The sequence below is a fragment of the Pezoporus occidentalis genome, unplaced genomic scaffold (genome assembly GCF_034315485.1).
Source record: "Pezoporus occidentalis ecotype Australia unplaced genomic scaffold, CSIRO_AGI_Poc_V1 ctg282, whole genome shotgun sequence".
Taxonomy (NCBI): Eukaryota; Metazoa; Chordata; class Aves; order Psittaciformes; family Psittacidae; genus Pezoporus; species Pezoporus occidentalis.
In genome coordinates this window covers 218,460-230,461 of record NW_026914741.1, presented here as the reverse complement: position 1 = coordinate 230,461, position 12,002 = coordinate 218,460, and the positions used below count along the sequence as shown (strand labels likewise).

The following is a 12,002-nucleotide window of genomic DNA, read 5'->3' as shown; positions in this document are numbered from 1 at the left end:
AAGCTTCAACAGCACTGACAGTAGCTGAAAGCTGTTTAGAGCAGGGAGCAAAGATGATCAAGCAGCTCCAAGTAAGATGGTCTTCCTGGCATGTGCCTCTGAAGGTCCAAGCCATAGGAGACTTGTTTCTCTCCTACATGATGGCTCTTGGAAGGAGCAGAGGTCTGATCACACAACACAACTTCTGGATGAGGATTTCTTAAAAGTGTTGCTAAAGCTTCTCCTGTTCCAATTCCCACTAGGACGACGAGTGGCACCTGCTGAGCTCTGCATCCATGTCCTGGCAGCCTTCTCTGTTGACCTTGAGCTTCCTCCATGATGAGATATGAAACCCAGCTCACCGAGTACTGTAGTGGGCAGCAACACCTTCCCCTTCTCTCAGAATCTTTAAGTAACTTCCAAGTAGAGATGGAAAAATAGATCCTTCTTGCAAATATATCTAGAGCCAAGTCATAGACACAGCACTGTGAACTTCTCTGCTCCTCCATCTTTCCTCCTGTTCCTCCCTTCAGGCTGTTTCATTACTGGTCATTCAGCTGTTGCAAAGAATCCCAGGCAAGGATATGCATCCAAGTGTCTGGATGGGACACTGGATGGGCTTCATCAAACAGAGCCTCATTGTGATCCATCAGCAGCATCCGCCACATTGAGGACCAGGCTAGAAGTGTAATAAGGACAGCCAATGGGGCTGTCCATGGACACAAACACCATGTCTGTCCCACTGGTACCAATGGGTCAGCCAGAAACCCTCTGAGCAAGGGGTGGCTTCTTGGGACTCCTGCTCCATCCCCCAAATTGTCTCCCTGCCCAGGCATGTCCCCATGCCTTCCCCGCCTTGGTTCCTGGCACCATGAGTGATGGTGGCTGATCCAACACTGCGTGGTTGCTTGTGCAAGAGGTGATGGGTGCTGCTCCCCTTGTCCCCACCTCCCTCAGATGACCTGGATCAGGTGACTTATCCCTAATCGCCCCATCCATCACTCACAAGTGAGTGAGGCAGAAGATGCCTGATAAAACCCCTGTTACCATCATGACCTCAGGCTTTCTGTAGAACCTCTTCATGGATGCAGAGTGCTTAATGAGGGGTAAATCCGGAAATTTTCCCACACTTACCAGCCCACAACCCCATCAGCACCCCAGGGAAGTGGAGCATCCCACCACCCCGTCACACACTGTTTCCATCACTGCTGGGGACAGATGAGAGAACCAGAGCAGTCCATGGGCTCCCCCAGTGTCCTTGCCTAAAGATGCTGTGTTGCAGGATACATCCTTTAGAGAAGGAGGGAAACTTCTCCCCTGCACACTTTCATTTTTGCCAATAGGGCATCTACCCAAAAGACACATCTGTGATGCTTGTCTGAACAGCACAAACCTCACAGTGCCTCAATCCCTTCCCCAGGAAAACCCCAAACCCTGGTTTGGCCAAGCCAGTGCAGAGCCCTGCTGCCTCTCCCAGATCCAGGGAGTGCAAGGAATGCTGGCCTAGCCCCACTTCTCATCCCACACACCACCCTGCATGATATGTGCAATGAGAATCTCAGTAATTAATCTCATCCCGCCAATTATCAGGAATCTCCTCAGTTATCCCTGACCCCTGCTGGTATTTCTATCTTTCCAAGAGGTCCAAAGCACCACGTTTGTCCACTCAGTTGCCCCAAGGATCTGTGCCATTTGCTGTGAAGTCCACATTTTCCTCTACTTTGCAGATACTTCCAGAGCTGATGCCACATCATCAGCATCACCTGCATCAGCAGACACCTCTGCAGCACAGCTCTGCATACACTTTTCCCAGCCTCAGGGAGGGATTCAGTGTTCAGACTAGGTAGCACTAGCCTGGGACTTGAGAGGAAATAGCAAAGTCTTTGCCCAGAAATGCCTTTATTTCCTGTTTCACATGAATTAAAACTTAGGTTTACCTCCCCCTGCCAAGCACAGCTTTCCAGGGCACCTAGCCAGGCCTGCTGCTGGGATGCAGGAAGAAGTACCCAGGGGACTGCAGTAACTGTGCCAGCTTTGGAGGAAAGCCCCAGATGTGGGTCAGGAGAGTGTTTCTGCTGACCTGGGATCTCTTGGCATCAATGCAACCTGCTGCAGCCAACCAGAATGCCAAAGAATGAGAGCAAGCCCAAAAAGCTTGAATCTTCATGATCTCCACACCGTGGCCAAGTGAGTAACTTGAGCATCTTCTGCGTAACAGGGCACTTTGACTACATGGATCACATGGGGATCTGTGAATCTCTGCTGGTCCCCTTGGCCAGCCTTGTCCAGTGACCGGCAGGGAATGTACCTGAGGGGTGGAGTCAGGAGCAGGGTCAGTGAGGTGACTGTGCAGCCACAACCAGCTAGATGACCTCAGATGGAACACTCCACTGGGCAGTGCAGGTGAGGGCTTTGAAGCTCCTGAGGAGCCCAGTAGCACCACGGCATTCATGTCAGAAGGAACAGCTGGACTTTTCGCCACTCTGCAGGAAAAAATGAGGAAAAGAATCATAGAATCGTGGAATGATTTGGGAAGGGACCTTAAGCTCATCCAGTTCCAATCCCTGCTCATGGGTAGGGACACCTTCCACTTTACAAGGTCACCCAATGCTCTGTCCAGCAAGGCCTTGAACACTGCCAGGGATGGAGCACTTACCACTTCTCTGGGCACCTCAGCACTCTCACAGGGAAGAACTTCTGCCTTAGATCTAACCTGAACTTCCCCTGTTTCAGTTTGAACCCATCTCCCCTTGTCCTATCACTGCAGTCCCTGATGAAGAGTCCCTCTCCAGCATCCTTGTAGCCCCCTTCAGACACTGGAAACTGCTCTGAGGTCTCCACGCAGCTTCTCTTCCCCAGGCTGAACAGCCCCAATGTTCTCAGCCTGGCTCCATATGGGAGGTGCTGCAGCCCCTGATCATCCTCATAGCCTCCTTTGGACTTGTTCCAACAGCTCCATGTCCTTCTTATGTTGAGGACACCAGAACTGCATACAGTGCTGCAAGTGGGGTTTCGGGATTGCAGAGCGGAGGGGCAGGATCGCCTCCCTCTACCTGCTGGTCACGCTAAAAACCAGAAGGCAAACCCTGCCTGGGATCACTCACCTCAGCCACGCTGCACAGCGTGGAGCCAGCTGCAGCTCCCTGCCTGCCCTGGGGCTCAGCAACGGCACCAGGGGCTGGTCAGCTGTGGATAAAGCTGGATCCAGCCATCTCTGGAGGCGGGCACCCTGAAAACACTGGGAGAAACACCGCTGTGACACACTGGTCTGGCTTCTTGCCCACAGCCCTGGGAGCAGCGCAAGCGAGCAAGTAGCATCCCGGAGCACGCTGCGTCTCGGCACGGCAGCCAGCCCTCAGGATCGAAGCAGCACAGGTAGGATCAAAGCTGGGAAGGGAACTGGGTGTTTCCGAAGCTGCTGCTGGATGGTCCCCGTTCCCTGGGGGATGGTGAGCAGCCCTTTCCTAGCAGGAAAGCAAGGAAGAACAAGGAAGAAACGTTGGCCAAGTGCCATGGCAAAAATCCGGGGCTGGCTTCCTGAGCAGCATTCCTCTGCCCGCCATGGCACAGCACTGCCTCAAGCCAGCTCCTGGGACAGAGGGTTGGCACCCTGATGCCAGAGACAGGCAGTTTCTCTGTCCCCTCTGGGTTATTCCTGTTCCTTTGGATGGTGAGGAGTTACCTCCAGCCAGGGCTCAGTGAGGAGCAGCCGATGGGGCGCAGCCTGTGTTTTCATGGTGATTCACCAAGCGCCCTGAGCACAACACCCACAAGCAGGAGCCAGGTTGCTTGACAAAGAGCTGAACGAGGGAGGGTGGAGGCACAGGCAAGAGACTGGGGTGGAGAACAAACAGAGGAGGGGGACGAGAGGCCCAGCAATGTGTGCTTGTATTCTTGTCCCATCATGGGGACAGTCCGAGCATTGCAGCATGTGTCCCAGCGGCTTCAAACCTGTTTTACTCTGGGATGTACTCCCCATCCCAGCCCTGGGGAGATGGAGGAGTCCCATGGGAGATGCCTGAGTGAATGCCCAGATGCAGGACTGCAATGTGAACAGGCACTGGGGGTGCACATGCTGGCAAGTGGGCAGCAGACAGGTCTGTGGAGAAAGTTGGGTGGGGTGGAAGCGAGGAGGTGATTTTCTCCCCTATGTCCCTCTGGGTATCTATTTCCAGCCTGCACAGGCAGGAGGATGACGCTATGGAATGGCTCCTTCCCCTTCTACCCTGGTGCCAATCCGTGCTTCCCCTTTGACACCACCTGGGCCGTCATTGTCTCCATCTTCCTCTCCATGTTGGCCACTTTCATCATCATCCTGCCAGGGATCCGGGGCAGGGGGGTAAGTGAAAGGGCAGGGGGAGCTCAGCCATGTGGTCCCTGCCCTGTGCATCCCAGATGCCTCCTCTTTCCCAGACACAAAAACAGACTCGGGGAGCAAACATGCCCATAGGTTCATGTCCAGGCCTTTGGGATCTCTAGCAAGCCATGGGGGTGAGCTCCAGCCCACCCCAACCCAGCATGTACCCCCATACTAGAGCCACTAAAATCCAACCAACATTTACAAGGCACCCAGATCTGCACTTGTCTGGATTTCACTGGGAGCAAGCCTGGGTGACTTCACAAAAGTGGAAAAATAGGGTGAGGCTCAAAGACTTTGCTCCATTTTCCCCAAAACCTGAGTAAAAGAAGGAAATATGCACTGTGTGTGCCCCAGCACTGCTCACAGGGCTCTGTGTGGCCAACAGGCTCTTGCATGCTACATGCTTGTCACATGCTTGTCCCAGCAGTGAGGCTGGCCGAGAGATGGCTTCCCCCAGGGAACACACTGAGAACCCACAGCAACTGCTTTTGTCTCCAGATGTGGCCAGCTGCCAGCACACCTAAACACATGAGGCTTGGGAAAGTGTGGAAATCCCAGCTCAGGACTATTAACAGGAGTGTCTCCATCCTCCTTCGCAGTAAAGGGGACAGCATGACTTTCCCAAATGGGCTGGTTTTGACCTTCTTTCTCTGCCTGGATCTCCCAGCTGCCTCCCATACCCAAAGGCAGGGATCCCCCAACCACGTGTGTCCCTGATGCCACCCGCTTGCAGAGCCTGTGAAGTGATTCCGAGGGGAGGAACAAGCCTGTTTCTCACTGTCTGGCATTCCTAAATGACACGCTTGGTGCTCAGGTCCCTGTGGCACAATCTGACTGAGACCTGTCCCTCTCCCTGTTCACCCCTTGCAGCGACTCTTCTGGTTCCTGCGGGTGGTGATGGGTCTCTTCGTGGGAGCGGTGGTCCTCAGTGAGTACCAGAGTCCTGCGGGGGGAAGCTCAGGGATGCTCGAGACACGGGATGAGGAACAAGGCAAGGGAGGGTGAACAGAGCAGCCAAGCACCAGCTCCAGCCACAGGATGAGTTTATGGGGAAGAGAGGTGCCCATATATGCCTGGGACCTGGCTCCAGCAAACTGGGGGAGCTGCACCTGTCTCGTCTCTGAAGGCTTGCAGTATGCAATCCCTTGCAGTCACTGGAAGCCCACCACAAACTGCCAAGAGCCAGACAAACTGGGAGGTGCTTTCATGAGGACCAGTTCCTAGCCAGTGCCCACACATCAGACCTATTGCCTCTAGGACTGCAGAATGCACTGGGTCTGGGGAGAAACCAACCCAAACAGGGATACCAGGGCCATGGGTCTGGGTTGATATTGGGGAAGGACATATAAGGCTCCTTGGGGCTTATAGCCCAGGCCTGTTCCTTGGGATGGGGTAGATAATGTTCAGGCTATGGTGGCCATCATGGCAGGTGCTTCTAGCACTAGGTGTCTCACCACCAGACTATAACTTACTATAACTAACTTTTCACAGCCATACAGTTCACCAAGGACTGGGAGACCGGCTGGGTGACAGCAAACACCTCCTACAAGTCCTTCAGCCATGCCCTGGTAAACGTGGACATTGGGCTGCACATTGGCCTGGCGGGGGTGAATGTCACACTGGTGGGTGAGTGCATTTCACACCAGGAGAGGATTGGGTGCAAGTCTGACAGCCATGCACCTGGGTAACGGGGCTGTGGGCCCTTGAGGTCCCACACCAGGAAGTCTTGGAGCTGCCTCCAAGGCTGAGAAAGGTCCTTAGTCTTCATTATCTGGCAGGAAACCCAGTGCATCAGCTCAATGAGACCATCAGCTACAATGAGCACTTTGCCTGGAGCTTCGATGCAGACTACGATCACAGCTATGATGAAGGCCTGGAGAAGGGGCTCCCCAGTCCCATCCTCTACGTGGCAGAGAAGTTCACCTCCCAAAGCCCCTGCGGCGTGCACAGGCAGTACCGCATCTCCAGCCACTACGCCTCCCTCACACTGTGGTAATTCAGAGCAAGAGGTCAGCTCTATATCTGCTCACTGGGGAGGTGGAAAGAACCAGGTAGAGCACAGGGAGCTTGATAGAGCCACCCTCTTCCCTGTAAGGCCATGTCAAATCCTTGGCTGGTCTCTGTCACCCACCATTTTGCAGAATCAGGGATGCTTCCTGCACTGCCTGTCTCCCCAGAGTCCTCTTCTGTGTCCTCTTGCCTGATGTGCAAAATTGCAGTTGGAGAAAAATTATTCCTCATTTAAAGGAAAGCAGATGCAATTGTGTAGGGTGCAAAGTCCTCTCCTAAGGAAGATGCAAAATCTTAGTAAGATGGGTTGAGGGGATTTCCTCTTACATCCCAAAGATGGCATGAGACCTGCTGGTGGGGAGCAGGACAGACCATCAAGCGTGTGCTCAGAGGCTGTCTTGTGGCATTGAGCTGAGAGCTCTTGTGTGTGTTGTCATCACGGAGTCTCAGAGCATTCACATGTGTCTCAGAGGTCGTGGGAAAGGCACTGCAGGTGAGAGTGTGTCCTACAATTCTCCCTCTAGACATAGGCTCCAGGTCCCTGCCACATCTCCTTTTTTACTTCCAAGAAAAACAACTAGCCCTGCCCAAACCTTCCTGCCATTGAGAAGGAGCATTTCAAGGCAGTGATGTTGATGTAAACTTATTTTTCATTATTATTTTTGGAATCAGAACATTTGTTAGGGTCACCTCCCCAGTGAGCTAAAGCCAAACCCCATGCACAGGGCAGGGCTGGCAGCTGGGCTCCCTCCAAGTGCTGAATCAGATGTGGGCATGGTTCCTTGTGTGGTTCTCCAAACAAAGGCCTCCCTTGTTGCCATTCTCCCTTTGAACAGGTGAGAACTGCCTGGGAGCAGCCACTTGTGGAGGACCACAAGAGTCAGAGAATGAGAAAGAAAGACCTCTAGAGGTCTTCAGCCCCACTACCCAAAACAGGGCTCATGTCAAAGCCGTATCAAGGTGCTTAGGGCTTTGTGAACTTCAGTACTGGATGTCCCCAGGCATGGAGATCCTTCTCCTGCACTGTGGGACCTGTTCTGCAGCTCCACCATTCATGTAATTATGGGATTGTTCGGGTTGGAAGGGACCTCCTTAGATCAGTCCGTCCAGCCTACTTGCTCAAGCGGGACCAGCTAGAGCAGGTTTCCTAGGGCAGTATCTTTCCATTAGGACGTGGAGAGGAGACCCTCAGAAGAGGTTCCAAGCATGACACCTTCTGCTCGGTTTTGTGGTCCTTTTTCAGGATGGCCTTTTGCACATGGCTCGTTTCCATCCTGTTGTTCTCCATGCCCATCCTGCTCTATGGTGGCTACATGCTTCTGCTCACTGCCGCACTGATGCTCTTCTCACTGCTCTTCTTCTTCACTGCACGGAGCACCGCTAAGTGCCCCATCCGGTTTGGCACAGCTGCCTTGAAAACAGACTATGGAGGATCCTTTTGGCTGACATTAGCGACAGGTGAGTGCTCAGCTTGCTCCTGGGGTTTTTATTCTCCATCCCTGCAGCAATGATGCTCAGTGATGCTTCAGCAGCACCTCATCCCTTCTGTCTCCATGGCTGATTGAAGAAAATTGTGTTTTACTTTGTTTTGATTTTGATTTTTTTTTCCAATGGAATACACGAATTCAGCATAACATCATCAAGACTGGGAGAAAAAGAGCTGAGCAGCCACGACACCCTAATGGCCAAAGTTATCTGCATGGAGGTGTGCCCAATGGGGTGCTGTGAAAGTCAGAACTCAGAGTCAGGGAAAGACCTGGCCTGGAAGCACCCTTGCGGGTCTCTCTCCCAGCCCTTGCCCAGAGCAGTGCTAACCGTAAAGCCGTATCAGCCTTGTTCAGTCTGATGGTGTTTGTCCACATGGCTAGAGACCCCCTCTGCCTCTCAGGACCTGCCCCACATGGTCCCACTCATGGGCATGTTTCCTTTTCTCAAAGTGGAATTTCCCATGTTACAACTGTGCGCCTCCGAGAAGGGGAGTGGCCCTTTGTCAGTAGGAGAAGGTGGCGATTACATCCCCTTCAAGGCTCCTCTTTTTCAGGCTAAACAAACCCAGCTCCTCAAGCCTTTCCCCATACCTGCTGAGCTCCAGACCCAACTCTCTCAGTCATTTGCCAAGTTCATTGACTTTTTTGGTACCTCTCATGAAGGCATAACATCTAGATCCCATCAGAAGCACTTGGAACTTTATATCAGACCCTAATCACGAGATTCTTACTGAGTCTTCTGCTAGAAGTACTGAAATAGAAATTGAGAAAGTTTGTGAAGTTTTGAAGCCAGATAGGCTGCATCCAAAGAATAAATGATAAACAATAGAGCTAGATAAAGAAATAACTCTTCTTTTCAAGGAATTGTGAAGAAAATAATTATATTGTCTAGTGTCATATATCGAACCAGAAAATCCATGGAAATGCCAGAGGGAGCAGAGCAGTACAGGCTGACAGACACTGAAATGTCTGTTATAATCTCAGCCCTTTCAGATAAAGAAGGAACTTTGTCAAAGTAACTTCCAAGTTATCTGGTAGCTGTGTAAAACCAATCACTAGGACACATAAGATTAGTACTTAAGTAGGGCCAGACTATTCTGAGGTCATTTTGTAGAGGAATCGTGTTTGGTAATTCTCTTTGCCTTTAGTTTCTCCACCTGTTAATAGGGATAATTTCTTCAGAGACATGGGTTAGTGGTGGTCTTGGCAGTGGTGGGGTAATGGTTGGACTTGATGATCTTAGAAGTTTTTTCCAACCTAGTTGATTCTATCATTCTATGATTCTCTTTTGTGCTGTGGTGCCCAGACTGATGGCAGAGTCCACATGTGGAGGTGAAAGCAACACCTTCCCTTGGCCTCCTGGCTGATGCCATGTGCCATTGGCCTCCAACCCCAGATCTGGATCTGGATGGGGCTGGGACACAGCAGGGCAGAGGTGCTAACGTGTCTCCCCATGCTGTGTATTGCAGGGCTGCTGTGCCTGCTGCTGGGGCTGGGTGTTATCATCTTCAATTCTGTGCAGCCAGAGAAACTGAAGCTTGTCTTTAACCTGGACGAGAGAAAGGGAGAAGAGGAGGGGTGGGACAAGCCTTACCTGCCTGCCGAGCCCAGCTCCTCTGCACAGGACATGCTGATGGTCTCCCTGAGTGAGCTTTGCGAGGTGACAGCCACCCAGCAGTAAGGGCAAAGCCCGAGGACATCCCTTCTGAATCCACTCTCCTGTCCAACTACACCAGAAGCATGGGTGGGAAGACACATAAGAGCCCGGTAATGAGAACATCCAACCCTGGAAAAGGGTCTCAAATATGGCAACTTGCCCTCTCTTTTTTCTTAATTTTTTTTCAATGTTTTGTTGTTTTACTCACCAGCAGCTGGAAAAGGTTTTGGGGTAGAGACAATCCATGCCCCATCCCTGATTGTCCAGTTACAGGCACCGGGCTACTGCCCTTCCCCTTAGTCCATCCCCAACAAACCTTAAGAGTCCTAAAGCAGACACTGAACAAGAGCAAACGGGAGAAACCAAATAGCTGCAGATGAATAGATATGAATGAAAGGAGTAGAGCCCCTGCAACAGCATCCCCACCCTGAAGGTCCCCAAGAAGTCCCCTCTGCTCAGGGATGGTCTTTCCAGCAGTGGCCAGGAAGAGTGAGGGGAGCTGTGCTCTCCAGGATGCCCTGTACCTGGTCTTGGTTGGAGAGCAGTTTGGCAAGGAGGCCCACAATTTCTCACAATGCTGGAGGCACCAGACCTTGGAGGACTCGTGGATTTCAGTCCCATACTGACACCCCACAGCTCAAGTTCGATGCAAGTCCAAGATGTGCTGGGCTGTACACTGGGCTGGAAATGGCACAGTCAGGGAGTTGATTGGTTGGCTCCTGCTTCTTACAGTGCTTATAAACACCCTAAACCACAGCCACCAGCCTGTGAGCAGCCTGTGAGTTGTTGGTGCTCTCGTAACCCTCCGAACGGAGGAAAAGATTTTGGTGGGAGGGAAGGAGAGGAGGAGATGGGAATGGAAGTGCTGTGGTGCCCCAGGAGTGGCTCTAATCGCTTAACAAGAGGTGAGCATCACACCCAGCCTGGGAGGGAGGGGAGGAAGAATGTTTCAGGTTTGCACCCCTTTAACTCTGTGCAGGTTTTGCAACATTTTTGTTTGTTTGGTGTTTGCTCACTTATTTTCCCCTCTATCTATCTCAATAAAAAAATTGAACCTGGTCTTTCTCTTGTCTGTTGACAGAGGTGTCCCTCTGAGGGGTGGCTGGCTGGGGATGCTCTGTTACTGTGACATGGCAGCCATAGGGAAGGAAAGAAGGCCAAGGCAAAGGCAGAGGCCAGTTTTGGTCCCATATGGGGTATCTGACCATGGCTAGTAGGCACAGTGCAATACAGGCAAGTCAACACACAGTAAATAGGGTAACAGAGCACCCCCAGGAAAACAAACAGGGGTTATATAGGAAAGCTTTAGCTCCTGGAATGACCCTGGGCAGGTGGAAGGCTTGATGGGAGCAATACCCAGCTCAGCAGAGAAGTTTGCAGAGGGACCACAGTGAGGCACGGTGTGCTCAGATATGGCATCCTGCCCTATCCCATTCTAGATAGAAGAGCATTCAACCTAGAGGGCCTACAGGACTCAACAAGCATTTAAGAATAGGTTGGAACTGAACAACTTGGATGTTCCCAATGGCATCTATGAGGTGATGCTTCAGCCTGCAGATGGACTAGATCAAGGTGCAACAAACCCCTTTTATTTCATAGAATCATAGAATGGTTTGGGTTGGAAAGGACCTTAAGATCATCCAGTTCCAAGCCCCTGCCATGGGCAGGGACACTTCACACTAGACCATGTCACCCAAGGCTCTGTCCAACCTGGCCTTGAACACTGCCTGAATTGCCTTGAACACTTAATTGAACTGAAATTCAGCCCTCATAAACTTCTGCCTTTTCTGACATGTTCCCCTGGCATCCAAGCCTGGAGCAGGGGAGCTGGCAGCTCTGCATGCCCTGGTGCAATGAGTGCCTCCAGGAGTGGGGACCACCATCCTTGCAGAGCCCCAGGCTGTAATTTCTGAGTTTGCTCCACTGCTGGCACTGGCTGTCTGGTTGGACTCCAGATTCCCTGCACACTGTGCGGCCAGAAGCAGCCTGGACCAAGAGCCAGGGATTCAATGTCAATTATTTTATATCTTCTTATCCAAGAAAAGCTCAGTCCAGCCAGGACACTGAGCCTGGAGCTGAGGTGGATGGAGGAGCTAGGGCCTGCAGCAACATAACACAGGGGCCGCACAGCCACAACTCTTATGGTGCATGTGAAGAAGCTACTATGACAGCATGTAGTGAGGAACATAATCATCCCTGAGCAATGGCCGTCATGTGTGCTCCTCCCTGTGGTGACAAGGAAAGAAGTCTTCAACATGCGGGGTGCCAGCCCCATGACAAAGCCTGCCCCTGTTGTCCTGGCAGTGTTTAAGGGCAGGCTGGATGGGGCTTGGAGCAAGCTGCTCTAGTGGAAGGTGTCCCTGCCCATGGCAGGGGTTCAAACTGGGTGAGCTTTAAGGTCCCATCCAACCCAAACGACCCTGGGATTCTGTGATTCTGTGACCCCCTGTTCTTCACAAGACACAATGTGTAAAGGGGTCTCTGCATCCCCCCTCATGTCATTGCCTCT

At 52.0% G+C, this 12,002-nt stretch overlaps 1 protein-coding gene across 1 annotated transcript; it reads left to right on the top strand.

Moving 5' to 3' along the window:
- Positions 1-3,125: 3,125 nt before the first annotated feature.
- Positions 3,126-10,521, top strand: DUOXA1 (dual oxidase maturation factor 1). Its single transcript, XM_062625754.1, has 7 exons — positions 3,126-3,354; positions 4,155-4,318; positions 5,210-5,267; positions 5,831-5,965; positions 6,118-6,331; positions 7,593-7,807; positions 9,306-10,521. The coding sequence occupies exons 2-7, from the start codon at positions 4,172-4,174 to the stop codon at positions 9,515-9,517; spliced, it is 981 nt and encodes a 326-aa protein (XP_062481738.1). The 5' UTR covers positions 3,126-3,354; positions 4,155-4,171; the 3' UTR covers positions 9,518-10,521.
- Positions 10,522-12,002: the final 1,481 nt, after the last annotated feature.

Bases quoted from the DNA above. Each gene is read 5' to 3' on its own strand.
- DUOXA1 (XM_062625754.1), top strand. From the start codon at position 4,172: ATGACGCTATGGAATGGCTCCTTCCCCTTCTACCCTGGTGCCAATCCG. The intron at 4,319-5,209 runs GTAAGTGAAAGG...CACCCCTTGCAG, and splicing joins CAGGGATCCGGGGCAGGGGG to CGACTCTTCTGGTTCCTGCG. The intron at 5,268-5,830 runs GTGAGTACCAGA...AACTTTTCACAG, and splicing joins CGTGGGAGCGGTGGTCCTCA to CCATACAGTTCACCAAGGAC.